Consider the following 14,357-nt stretch of genomic DNA (forward strand, 5'->3'; position numbering starts at 1 on the left):
CTCCATCTACATGCTTCATGGCTAAGGCTACTAAGGTACAAACTTTGTGATGATGGATGTGATGACGAACATGATAATAAAAGTAAAAGTGATGATGATGATGATGAACCCACTAAAGATGAACTAATTGACATGTTAGAAGATGCTAAAGAATATTTTAACATCAAGAGAAGGGAATGCAAAGACTTGTATAAGGAACTAAAAGCCCTTAAGCAAGCCTTTTATGAGCTCAATGCATCTCATGAGAGGCTCGAGGAAGCCCATGAGAAGCATGGCAAGGCTCACCAGAAGCTTGAAAAAGCTCATTCCTCTCTACTTAATGAGCAAAATGAGAAGGATCATGTTGTAACATGTGACAAAGGCTTAACATGTAACATAATTGATGAATCTTTTTATAAGCCTATTGTTGTTGCTCCTACTAACCCTTCATGTAGCTCATCATCCACTTCCACTTAACATATGAGTGATGGTTTTACTTGTGATGCCTCACTTATGGTTGAGAATGAGACCTTAAAGAAGGAGGTCAATGAGCTCACTCGTTCCTTAGGCAATGCCTATGGTGATGAGGCCCGCTTGCTAAAGTGCTTGGGTAGCTAAAGATTTTCTCTCAACAAAGAGAGATTGGGCTATACCCCAAAGAAAGGCAAGGCGGTCTTTGCTCCTCATAAAATTAGTTTTGTGAAGAACAATGGTCGGTTTTACAATAGATGCAAGCAAGTTGGGCATGTAGAGCAATATTGCAAGAATAAACAACCAAATATATCCTTAATTAAGTTAGATTCTTGTTATTTGCTTACTAAGGGTGCCAATGGTGTGAAGGCTAAGTTTGTTGGTACACCAATTGTGGGCTCAAAGAAGAAAACCATTTGGGTGCCAAAAATCTTAGTAACTAACCTTTAAGGACCCAAGCAAGTTTGGGTACATAAAAAGAATTGATCTTCTTTTGTAGGTTAATTACAAAGCTGCGGGAAGGCATTGGGTTCTTGATAGTGGGTGCACTCAACATATGACCGATGATGCAAGAATGTTCAACTCAATCAACACAAATGATAACAATGGTTATGACAGTATCACATTTAGTGGCAATGGCAAAGACAAGGTCAAAGGGCTTAGTAAGATTGCAATATCCAATGACATGAGCATTTCCAATGTGTTGCTAGTAGAGAGCTTGAACTTAAATTTGCTATCCACGGCTCAATTGTGTGATCTTGGATTCAAATGCATATTTGGGGTAGATGATGTCGAGATCATAAGTGTAGATGGCTCTAACTTGATCTTCAAAGGCTTTAGATATGAGAATCTATACTTGGTTGATTTCAATGCTAGTGAAACTCAATTATCAATATGTTTGTTCACTAAGTCTAATATGGGTTAGTTATGGCATAGAAGGCTTGGTCATGCTGGAATGAAATAATTGAATAGATTGGTTAAGCATGACTTGGTTAGAGGCTTGAAAGATGTTGTATTTGAGAAGGATAAGCTTTGTAGCTCTTGTCAAGCCGGCAAACAAGTTGGAAACACCCATTCTAAGAAGAGCATAATGAGCACTAGCAAGGCAATTGAGTTATTACACATGGACTTATTTGGACCAACACAATACACTAGCATCGGTGGAAACAAATATGGCTTTGTGATAGTGGATGACTACACTAGATACATATGGGCATTCTTTCTAGTGGATAAGAGTGATGTGTTTATACTTTCAAATCATTTGTCAAGGGCATACACAATGAGTTTGAGACAACCATCAAGAGAGTTAGAAGTGACAATAGTAATGAGTTCAAAAACACTAGAATTGATGAGTTATGTGATGAATTTGGAATTAGACATCAATTCTTGGCCAAGTACACTCCAGAATCAAATGGCCTTGTTGAGAGGAAGAATAGAACACTTATTAACATGGCAAGGTCTATGCTTAGTGAGTACAATGTGAGTCAATCTTTTTGGGCTGAAGCTATCAACACAGCTTGCTATTGTAGCAACCGCTTATATTATCACCCATTGAAAGAGAAGACACCTTATGAGCTATTGAATGGTAGAAAGCCCAACATTGCATATTTTTGGGTATTTGGTTGCAAATGCTACATATTGAAGAAATACACTAGATTGAGCAAGAGCTTGACAAGAAATGTGATGAAGGATTCTTGCTTGGATACTCAACCACTAGCAAAGCATATAGAGTTTGGAATTTGGCAAGTAGTACTCTTGAAGAAGTTTATGATGTTGACTTTGATGAAACCAAAGGCTCCTAAGATGAGAATGAGAACTTGGAAGGTGTTAGAGGCATTCAACTTTCAAATGCCATGAAGAACATAGATGTTGGTGAATTGAGGCATAGACAAGTGATAGATGAAGGAGATGATCAAGTGCAAGTGCTCTCTAACTCAAATGTGCAACATGATACAAATCAAGCAAGTACAAGATGGGATAGTTGTAAGGAACAAGTGACTAGTATATCATCTCAACCTAATGATCAAGCAAGTGTGAGAAATATTTCAATACTCCAACCAACCAATATTGCAATAGATCATCCTTTGGACACCACAATTGGAGATACTTCTAGAGGTGTACAAACATGATCAAGATTTGGCTTCATTTTGTGAGCATTTCTCATTTGTGTCATCTATTGAACTAAAGAATATAGATGAAGCATTGAAGGATGTTGATTGGGTGAATACTACGCATGAAGAATTGAACAACTTCATAAGAAATCAAGTATGGGAATTAGTTGAGAGACCAAAGAACCACAATGTGATTGAAACTAAATGGGTCAATAGAAACAAGCAAGATCAAGATGGGATAGTTGTAAGGAACAAAGCAAGATTAGTAGCATAAGGTTACACTCAAGTGGAAGGTCTTGACTTTGGAGAAACTTATGTCCTGGTTGTTAGATTGGAAGCAATTAGGATCTTGCTAGCCTATGCATGTGCCCACAATATTAAGCTCTATCAAATGGATGTCAAAAGTGCATTTCTCAATGGCTACATCAATGAAGAAGTATATGTTGAGCAACCTCCCAGTTTTGAAGATGGCCACAAGCCCAACCATGTGTACAAGTTAAAGAAGGCATTGCATGGCTTGAAGCAAGCACCTAGAGCATGGTACGAGAGTTTGAGGGACTTCCTACTCTCTAAAGGGTTCATAATGGGCAAGGTTGACACCACTCTTTTCACTAGGAAGATTGGCAAGGACTTGTTTGTGTTGCAAATCTATGTTGATGACATCATATTTGGATCAACCAATCAAGACTTTTGTGAAGAGTTTGGGAAGATGATGGCTAATGAGTTTGAGATGTCCATAATTGGAGAGTTGAGTTACTTCCTTGTTCTTCAAGTCAAGCAATTGAAGAATGGTACATTTGTAAGTCAAGGCAAGTACATCGAGGACATGCTAAATAAGTTTGGAATGAATGAAGCAAAAGTCATTACTACACCAATGGGAACAAATGGAAATTTAGATAGTGATATAAGTGACAACATGGTGGATCAAAAGTTGTATCGGTCTATTATTGGAAGCCTACTCTATGTGATCGTATCAAGACCAGATGTAATGTTTAGTGTGTGCATGTGTGCAAGATTCTAAGTCTGACCAAGAGGGTCATTTGAAGGCTACAAAAAGAATATTGAGGTACTTGAAGCATACACAAAATATTGGTTTGTGGTATCCCAAAGGAGAAAAGTTTGAGTTAGTTGGATATCCGGACTCAAATTATATGGGATGCAAGGTTAAAAGGAAGAGCACATTAGGCACTTGTCAATTATTGGGAAGATCACTTGTTTCATGGTCATCAAAGAAGTAAAATAGTGTTGCATTATCAACCGCCGAAGCTGAATATATATCCACCGGTAGTTGTTGTGCACAAATTCTTTGGATGAAGGCCACATTGAATGACTTTAGAATCAAATTCAAGAAAGTGCCATGCTATATGACAATGAGAGTGCAATCAAGCTAACCAACAATTCAGTTCAATATGCAAGAACAAAGCACATTGATGTCCGCCACCATTTCATTAGAGATCATCAACAAAAAGGGGACATTTGCATTGAGAGTGTAGGCACCGAAGATCAACTTGCTGACATATTCACCAAGACACTTGATGAGAAAAGGTTTTGCAAGCTAAGGAATGAGTTGAACATATTAGATTTCTCAAATATGTGTTGATACACCCCCCACTTATATGACATGCCTCTCCTTCGAGCAACCAAGGTAAAAGTTGATTGGCATGCATACATACTTCACTAAGGACATGTTTAGTGCATCTAGACATTCCTCATATTCAATAGGCTCATTCATGAAAATCAAATAAATTTGATACTTGTATGGTACCACTATTGCTTCTATGCTTGACTTGATCTAGTGGTAGAATATAACATGTTTGTGGGCTTGTGGACCTAGTGTTTGATCTAGAAAATGAGCTATAAGTGTTTAACTCAACATGGTCAAGATAACCCTTGAAATGAGGTGTGAAGAAGCTTGTCCTTGGATCAAACCAAGTTAAATATCTTTGGCAAGTGTTCTAAATTGGACCAAATTTGGGAAAATGATCCTCATCCCATTAGTTGACATTGATAATCCTAACCTATCTAAAATTGAACCTTTGTGGTCATTGATGATAAAGGGGGAGAAGTAATTCACAAAGATAGGGGGAGGTAACATAAGGGGAGAAATATGACAAAGGAAAGGGATCAATTAAAATTCAAGCACACAAGTAGGGGGAGCAAGCTCATAAATTTGATTGGTGCATTTCATATGTATGCTTGCATGTCACATGTTTTAAATTAAAATTCCATGCTTATATGGTGTATGCTAGTTGTAGGTTTGATTGATGAAATGAAAAACTAGCATGCATAGGAGGTAGTTCGATATGCCTTGCTTTTTATTTTCACAAGTGGTACAAGAGCTTTGCTTATAATGTTGATCTCACAAGGTATCTAGTTCTTGTCTTCACAAGTGGTATCTAACTAACAATGGTGCTAATGATGGTATATTTGGTGCACTCCAATTGGTATCACACTTCAAAGGTCCATCTCTTATACCTTAGCATCATTTGGTAGACATTACTCTCCCACAACTCAAATCTATGCATATGTGCAAGCTTTCAATCCAAACTCTTAGCACATATGTAGGGGGAGCAAATGTTACCAATAAGGGTTCATGAAACTGGTCCAAATCCTTTACACATGGTAAAAATGCTTGGGCAAGCAACATGAATTTAAACTTGAATTTATTTCATATCTTTGGGGAGGTTGTCATCAATTACCTAAAAGGGAGAGATTAAAAGCCCTAGTTTGATTTTGGTTAATTGATGAAACCTATTTGGACTAACCCTATGCCCTAAGTGTGGATTTGAGATAGGTTGGTCCAACCCAAGTGAAGGAGCTAGGTGGCATTCATGGATGGAGATGGCCACATAAAATGAAGTCCATGGTGGTGGTGTGGACATGTGATGATGATCAAGCTCCGGACTTAGAAAAGAAGAAAGAGAAAAACAAAATGGGCTCAAGGCAAAGGTGATATCAATAGGACCATTTTTGTTTTTGGTGATCAAGACACTATAGAGAGTGTGATCACATTTAGGATAGATGGTCATACTATTAAGAGGGGAGCTCATATCGGACAACTCGATCATCTAGTGCCACTAGGTGTTGTAAAACATGCATATGCATTTTAGGTCTAGTGCACAATCGGTGAGAAGTAATTAACCTTTGAAAAATGATTGTGAAAATGCTAACACACTTGCACGTGATGGTGAAACACTTGGAGTGTTAGCACATTTGCAAATGTGGTGAAAAAGGTGAAGAAAAGGAGGTGAAACTGGGCTCGGGATGCTGCCCCGAGGGCACCGCCATGCCTTGCCCGGTGCACCGCCACCCCTGTCGCGGTGACCGACTGGAGGAGGCTGAGAGGGAGGTGGTGAGTTGGCACCGCCACCCTATCCTATGGCACCACCACCCCTATGGCGGTGCCCACCTACCTCGGTTGAGAAGCAACAGAGTGAGTGCGGGCACCAACGCGTTCGGTGTACACTATCGTGGTGAGAGCGGTGCACCGCCTGGTCACCGTTGCTGGTAGGGCGGTGCCACCACCGCTTTTATCCAGAGACTAGGGGACACGGGGTTGGTCACCACTGTATTTTTCCAGAGACTGGTGTTTTCGGGGGGCTGGCCGGGTGGTCACCGCCACCCATAGGGTGGTGCCACCGCCATCCTATCTAGTGCCCCAATTGCTAGTTTCTACCCGTTGGAAAGTGACCATTGGGAGGGGAACCGCCATGTCTGGTGCCAGGCACTGCCGTGTCCGGTGCCCTCGTAGAAACTAGCTCCAAGGGGTAACGGCTCTATTTCATGGTGGGGCTTATAAATAGCCCCCTTGGCCGACCATGGCCACTCTCTTAGAACCCTAAAGTGTTGATATTTCATATTATGAGTAAGTTACACCACTTCACTCACTTGCGCACTTGATTTCATCATCTTGAGTGAGATTGGAGAGCCTCTAGTGCATTGCTTAGTGTTCTAACATCTTATGGCACTAGTTGGGTGATTTGGGCTGGTGGAGATCTTGTTACTCTTAGTGTTTGCCGACATCGAGCGGAGAAAGGTGATTGTCTCTGGCTCTGATCATTATGATTGTGAGGGGTTCTTATGCTTTCCCCGATGGAGCGCCAAAGGCAACTCTAGTGGATTGCGCGTGGCTTGTGGATCCTTATCTTATGTTGGTTGTGCGGCACCCGGTTGTGGGTTTGGCGTGTGATGCCTATTAGCGTGTGAACCTCAGAGGAAATGAATTGCCACAATGGGGACTATCTTGCCGGCAAGCAAGTGAACCTCGGTGAAAAAATTGATTGTGTCATCATTGTCTCCTTGGTATTCTGTGATATTCATTGATTGATCACTAGCCACGACGATATATCTTCTCTACCACTCTCTTTGTTTTACTTTGTGTTCTTACCTTGTATAGAGCTTGTGGTAGTTGTTGCTAGTTGTGTAGCTTAGCTTCTTAGTTGTAATTAGTTCCTAGCTAGTTCAACTAGTGTAGAAAGTAGTGACATAGCCCTTAAGTGCTTCGTGATCATAATTGACTAGAATTGTTGGTTGGTGGCTTACATTTTTAGTAGGTTAGCACAACATTCATTTCGCCTCATATTTATCTAACCACTTAGCTTAGTGTTGTTGTAGATTTTTAATAGGCTATTCATCCCTCTCTAGCTATTAGGACCTTTCACTAGATCGATGAGGCCATGCATGCGCCGATGAGGGGGAGGCACGCTCGCCCAGGTTGATAAGGAAGCGAGCGCGGCCTCATGCCTAGGTCGACCAGGCTGTGGGTGCGGCCCAGGTGCCAGCAAGGCGGAGACACCCTCACCTAGGACGATGAGGCCGGCGAGGGGGAGGCACGCTCGCCCAGGTCAATGAGGCCACGGCAGGCGCACCGGCGACCACGGCTAGAGGAGTACCTCAATGGATCTAGATGGAGAAAGGAGAAGCGTAGGAGAGAGAACAAATTGATGATATAGGTATTTTAGTCTTTTCTCTTTGTTCTTGGTAGACGTGCCGAGTTCTATAACGTCATTTAATTTGGTACGGAGGGAGTACGTTCATGCTGCGCTGCTGCTGCTTCTCGGTGCTGATGCCTTCTGCTGCACGGCTTGCCCTAAAATGTCGATTGCCCTATGGGCAATGATCACACCGACATGGTCGATGCCTGTACCATGTGGCGATCCTATGTCGGCAATCCACGTCGATACGTATGTACTCCCTCTGTCTCTGAATAATTGATTTTTAGAGTTGTCTTAAGTCAAACTTTATAAACTTTAATTAAATTTCTAAAGAAAACGTTAAATTTATTGTATCAAATTCGTATCATTAGATTTATCATAAAATATATTTTCGTAACACGTTCATTTTATGTCATATGTTGTTACTTTTTTCTATAGTTAGTCAAACTCTGACACGGATTTTAAGAATTAATTTATTTGAGGATAGAGAAAGTACTTATCGTCCCTGACGCCGATTGGACTCGCCTCCCAGTTGATTGCCTCCTAAATTTGTAATTTTATTACTATGGCTTCCAGATCTGTAATTAATTAATGAAATAATATTATTTTTCAAAAAAAGCATCACACATTACACCGGAATAATACGTTACAGTTACTTTCTATTTGTAATAAAGCATGTTCGGTGAAATAAGCTCCATCATGGTGGTACATTGCCACTGCTAGCGGCCCGCAGCCAGGCTACAAGCACCACGGCGTTCCAGGCCGGGTCGCCAGCATGACCATGGACGACGACGCCGTGCGGTCAGGACTCAGCGGCGAGGCGACCGCTCTCAGATGGAGAGGCAGGATGGCCGTGCCACTTGCCAGAGCCGCAACGTTTTCCCTTTGGAGCAAGTGCCTTCCGAAAATCGGCGCGGTCTGCTTCGGGCAGTCCGCAGTTGGGCTCCGGCGAAACGGACTAGCATGGCGCGCTGGCGCAGCATGTTTTGGTTCACAGTTTTGTCAAGGGCCAGTTTGGATGCCAAAAAATTTGGCAAAATGCTACTGTAGCGTTTTCGTTGTTATTTGGCAATCAGTGTCCAATCATAGTCTAATTAGGCTTAAAAGATTTGTCTCGTGGATTTCGTCTAAACTGTGTAATTAGTTTTATTTTTTATTTATATTTAATGCTTCATGCATGCGTCCAAAGATTCGATGTGACGGAGAATCTTGAAAAATTTGGCAAAATAAAGTAGAACTAAACAGGGCCCAATTCCACTCTTCTAGCCATGTTAAATTACTGAAACAACATCGATGAGACTGGTGACGCTGAGACACTATTGTTGCTTGCAAGTCGAGCACAATTTCAGAGCTTTGCTCCAAACTTGAGCGACAGCAATGCCGATATAGTAGTGGCGTAGTGGCCTAAGGGCATGTTTAGTTGTCAAAAAATTTTGCGTAGTATCCGTTACATCGAATCTTGTGGTATATGTATAGAGTACTAAATGTAGACGAAAAAAAAAATTAATTGCATAATTAGGTGAGAAATCGCGAGACAAAACTTTTGAACCTAATTAGTCCAAAATTAGACACTAATTATCAAATACAAACGAAAGTGCTACGGTGGCCAAAATCCAAAATTTTTTGGATCTAAACAGGGCCTAATTTGAATTTCCCCAAGTCTCTTGGGCCAAACCTTGTTGGCCCTTGGTTTGATACTACTACTACTACTATCCCGTCCCGCTAAACGACTTGAGCTAGTTGTTGCATTGCAATTTGCACCCACCGGCGGCGGCGCTCTGCACTCTGGTGGCAGCTTGAGCATGTGCGCTGCTACTTTCTGTTTCACAAGCACCAGTACCACAGGTTTTCTAAATTTTAGTCACTGTCTAATCGAATGTTTAACGAAGAATTAAATATAGACTAATTACGAAATTAAATATACATATTAATGTTAATTTGTGAAACGAATTTATTACTAACAGATTCTATAATTTATTTTTTTATTAGTGATAGCAGACCGGATACATAGCCTGCCGACTTTTTTCATTCTTCTCCCGCCCGAGAACGGGGACCTAGGTACTGCAAGTCTGCTGTTGGCTGGCTCTAGTAGACAAAGAAATAGTCCTGGTCCCGGAACCGGGCCATCAGGCCATGTGCCCCTGGCAGCACCGTAATCTAGTGCAGCTACAATGGTGATTAGGATATACGACCGCATCCTGAAAAGAATCTAACCGCATGCAGTACTACCAGTAGTACCTCATCGGTTCGTTCGTTCTTGTTTCCGACCCTAATCCACACCTGCTGCAGCGCCTGCCTCACAGGCTGCTGCCGCTAATCACGGCGCAATCGTCGGACTGGTTTTGGTTAGGCAGGCAAAGGTGAGCATTGGTGATCGACACGGGTCATGGACCGGAGCCCGTCCGCGGTGGTGGTGGCTCACGAGTCACTAACCACGCACGCAGGGGCGTCAGTAAAGCGGATCTGATGGGGCATGGCACGGCAGCCTTTCCCTGCGCACTCGCTGGCGCCGCACATGCCGGGCCGGGCCGGGCCTGTCCTGGCCGCGCGGGCGGTACGCTTCCATAACTGCCCTCACCTCCCGCCCTCCTACCGTGCCACCGCCAGGTCCACCACCACCGTCCACTGCCGCTCCATCTTTGCTCTCCTCCTCGCCTCGTCGGCGATATAAGCACAGCGGGGCGGAACCAGATGCCCGTCCCTCCCAAGTATCTCTCGCCTTCGACAGGTTCTCCTCGCCTTTGGTCAGGCTCAGGCACAGGAGGAGGCCAACAAGGACGAGCGATGGCGGCGAGCAAGGTCGTCTCCATCCTGGTGCTCGCATTCCTGCTCCTCGCCGCCGTCGCCTTCCCCGTGGTGAGATCTCTGCGCTAGCCTCATCTTTCCTCAACCTCAAGAGCCAGGCATTCTGCATTCGTGTACGTACAAAGCTTGCCGACTAATCGGCCGATTTGCTCCTCAGTCTGCAGGTCCGCGGCAGCAGGGGAAGAAGGGCGGCGGTGGCGGCAACCTGAAGCCCTGGGAGTGCTCGCCCAAGTGCGCGTCGCGGTGCTCGCAGACGCAGTACGCGAAGGCCTGCCTCACCTTCTGCAACAAGTGCTGCGCCAAGTGCCTCTGCGTGCCGCCGGGCTTCTACGGCAACAAGGGCGCCTGCCCCTGCTACAACAACTGGAAGACCAAGGAAGGAGGCCCCAAGTGCCCCTAGATGGCTAGATCCATCCCACCACTCCCGGCCGCCATTGTTGCCCTGCTCTGCTCCGAATCTGGAATGCATTGTTCTTCTACCCACTAGGCTAGGTATTTTATTAGTATTGCCCCAATGCTGAATCTGGAATGCTACCAGCCAGATCTGCATACTCCTGAGTGAGCTTGAGCTACTCAGGGAGAGTGAGGATTCCTAGGTAGGGTGGCATGCCATGTGAATCCTGAATCCCCCTCCCTATTGCTCCACTGGTACGAGTCAGTCAACTAAAATTACTCCAGGATTGACTGGCCTAATGACGGACATCCCACGTGATTAGTGGGGCCTGTCACTCAAACCTGATAGCCTTCCTGGTATTGGCAGTCTTGTATGCTGTAGCAGTCCTGATGCACCAGCATTATTTTGTTACAATGGTTGTGCTTGAGTTTGTGTTTTTGTTCCGAGTTTTTGAGTGGGCAGGCGCGGGCGCGGCAAATGCGCGTTTTCAAGAGGTCTGGTCTTGGTCTTGGCCTCTTTGGCGGCAGAGGAGGGTGTGAGTCAGATCTGGGATGTTTCGGAGCGCGAAAATTGCCTGGCTTGTACAGTGTACTGTAGAGAAGAGGGGACGGGAGGGAATCGAACAGGGCATTGGAGGCAGAGACGCAGGCAAAAGAAAGCCATAGGCAGATCAGGCCCATCATCACGTGCCCACCAGCAGCCCATGATAAGTAGTATAGTAGATCCTGAAACGGGCCCATACCCGTTGCTGAATCTGGAATGCTACCAGCCAGATCTCTGCTACACATGGATGTTGCACATGACGGCACAAGATCATTACATTCGCCCGTTTTTATATTACTAGCAACTAAATAATCTTCTTGTCATGTCATTGGCTCACTGCTACTACACCTCTAAGATACGATATACATCCCTAGGGACAACCAAACACACCTCATGTTGCTTGTGACCGACGAGCAGAACCATTGCGGACATATCTGTGTGTTGTAACGGAACCAATATGTATAGGAATCAGATTTCATATTATCACTAGATGCAAGTTGTTGTAACATGCATGTATGAGTGTTGGTCATGAGTTCGGGTTAAATGTGAGATGCAGAGGTGCGATCCAGTACATATTTAAATCGAAACATGTATTTATCATCGCTAGATCCAAGCTAGTTAGGGGGTGGAAAACAAAATTAGGATGCAACTTTAGCTATACATCTGACCAGAAGCTCTTAGGCATGAACAACCTAAATGGACTAGGCAGTCATATACATGGGCCTTATGCAGGTGAGGTCTAGGCCCCGTTTGGCACAGCACCACATCACTAGTGAAAGCTGTTTTTTTGGGCTTTGGCTCCATGAACAGCTCAATCAGTAGAGCTAGAGCTGTTTTTGTAAATCGTTTGGCAAAATAGTTCTACATATAGAGTTTCTTAAAACATGCTATCATAGAACGCCATGTAGAATGAGATGAAGCCGGGTGAAGCCACTATTTTTTGCTCCATCCCACCTCAAACCTCTGTGAGAGCACGATTTAAAGGGTTTCGTGGATGAAGCCTTTTTATTTTACCCCGTTTCGCACAAAACGGCTCCTAAAGCCGATGGAGAAGCCCTACCAAACAAGGGCCTTAGTTATTGTTTTATCTCCATGATGTTCAAGCACAGAATAGCCCATAATACTAGCCCCACCAAGAATAAAAATTCACCATCCATCCTTCCTCTCATATCCTCTCGTTACGTTCTACCCCTCCATCCCAAAATAGGCTCACATTTCACACTTCGAAGATTCCAACTAACTTAAGCTTGACCAAATCTATATGAAAAATACTAAGATTTATAATATCAAATAATCATCATTAGATTAATCATATCATATATTTTCATACTAATCCTATTTAGAGATACAAATGTTAATATTATTTTTTTATAAATCTAGTTAAACTTGAGATTATTTGACTTCTCGAAATGCGAGATGTGCACTTATTTTAGGACGGAAAGAGTATGAGCATGTTTGGCATAACTCCAGCTCCAAGAAAACAGATTCGAAGCACCAGCTCCACCAGAGCAGCTACTGGATCTATTCTCTCAGCGTGGAGCTGCGAAAATGTGCTTGGCTGATACGATAGCTCCGGATCCAGAAATAGAGACTTTGTTTTTTTGATTGTCCACTTATGCCCTTGGACGTTTGGTGTTTCTTTTTTTCCTGTACGTCATTTGCATGGACGTGTACGCGGTGTTTTTTTTGTTTTACGTCTTCTGTATGGATGTTGTACGTTACGTGCCAATTTTTTCTTTTTTGCAATTTCTCAAGTCTCAACACAAGATCACCTTGTTTAGGACATAGAAAATAAATTAAACTATAATTGACCTTGTTCATGACAATATCTCAACATAATTAATTGTCCATACATAGTGTCGATGCAGAAATCTGATCACCACGCATGACACACGACAAACCTATGAGATTTGCTTCACTCCAAAACAGGACAAGTCAGTTTTGAGTTCGTAAGCATACCAATTAATTTGACCCTGTAATTGATAAGTAGCGAAATAATTAGTAATTTAAGGTGAAACGTGTCGGTGTTGCTCCAGACAAGAAAGGCTATCAACTAAAGAGTCGATATCTAGCAAGTTAATGATGTAAACCAATGAAAACAGGCGGCATCAGCTGTTGGCACGTATAAACAATGAATATTAGATAGACGATGATCAAGGAATAAGGTAAAACATGATAGCACAGGTTATCGGCTGTTGAGCCGATGTAGAGAAATTAAAGTATAACAGGTAAGCAATTAACTATTTAATATAAATAAATCTACAAATAAACTAGATCTAATCTATTGTCACCACCAAACAGTTAAATTGATGCAGCGTTGTCAAAGATAACGGATTAAAGCTAACAAGTCGATAGATCTACTTATAACTCAACAGAATCATGAAAACATACTATAAACATAAAGGCACATAGCCGATGCAGACATGGTGAGTACACAGAGCCATGTTTTCCTAATAAACAGATCCATAAACTAACAAAATCTAACATAAAGCCTACTATCAAGAGGTCAATACGATACAACGATGATAGCAAACAATAGATCCAAGATTGCTAGCCAATGATTATATTTATAGTAAAACAAGTCTTTGAGCATACACTATGTTTGGTCAAAATTTAGATAAAACAGCCGATGAAGCAGAATTTGACGTCAAAACAGAGTTTTGATCTTGATATAGCAACGAGATGACAGATTGATATAATAAAAGCCACTTTATCTTAATCTTAACTGGATAAATTGGCGATATTGCTAAATCTAGTAAAATATCAAATATAGCAAATCGATAATTGGTGATTTGATATCAAACCGAGCAAGAGATCAAAAGATGCAGCCTTACTTAATTAGATACAAATCGATAACTAACTAGAATTAAACCACGCTAGAGATCAAATGATGCAGCCTGATGAGATAAAACATTAGTCATGACGGTACTTACAAGAAAAATGGAGATCAAAACCGATGCAGCCCTACTCACTGAAGAACTTGTTGAGATCTACAATACTCCTACCCCTAAGGTTTTGGCGTGAAAGTCAAAAGTTGTATTTTTGTGTGATTGATGTCCATTACAATACCAGGGTTAATATTTATATCCTCAGCCTAAACACAAGTCCTAGTTGAATAAG

General features: G+C 42.5%; 1 protein-coding gene across 1 annotated transcript; it reads left to right on the forward strand.

Moving 5' to 3' along the window:
* The first annotated feature begins 10,111 nt into the window (after window positions 1–10,111).
* On the forward strand, window positions 10,112–11,130 carry LOC136531933 (gibberellin-regulated protein 5-like). Its single transcript, XM_066524590.1, has 2 exons — window positions 10,112–10,351; window positions 10,458–11,130. Exons 1-2 carry the CDS (start codon window positions 10,187–10,189, stop codon window positions 10,698–10,700), a joined length of 408 nt encoding a protein of 135 aa, XP_066380687.1. The 5' UTR covers window positions 10,112–10,186; the 3' UTR covers window positions 10,701–11,130.
* The last annotated feature ends 3,227 nt before the right edge of the window (window positions 11,131–14,357 follow it).

The sequence above is a fragment of the Miscanthus floridulus genome, unplaced genomic scaffold (genome assembly GCF_019320115.1).
Source record: "Miscanthus floridulus cultivar M001 unplaced genomic scaffold, ASM1932011v1 fs_47_1_2, whole genome shotgun sequence".
Lineage (NCBI taxonomy): Eukaryota > Viridiplantae > Streptophyta > Magnoliopsida > Poales > Poaceae > Miscanthus > Miscanthus floridulus.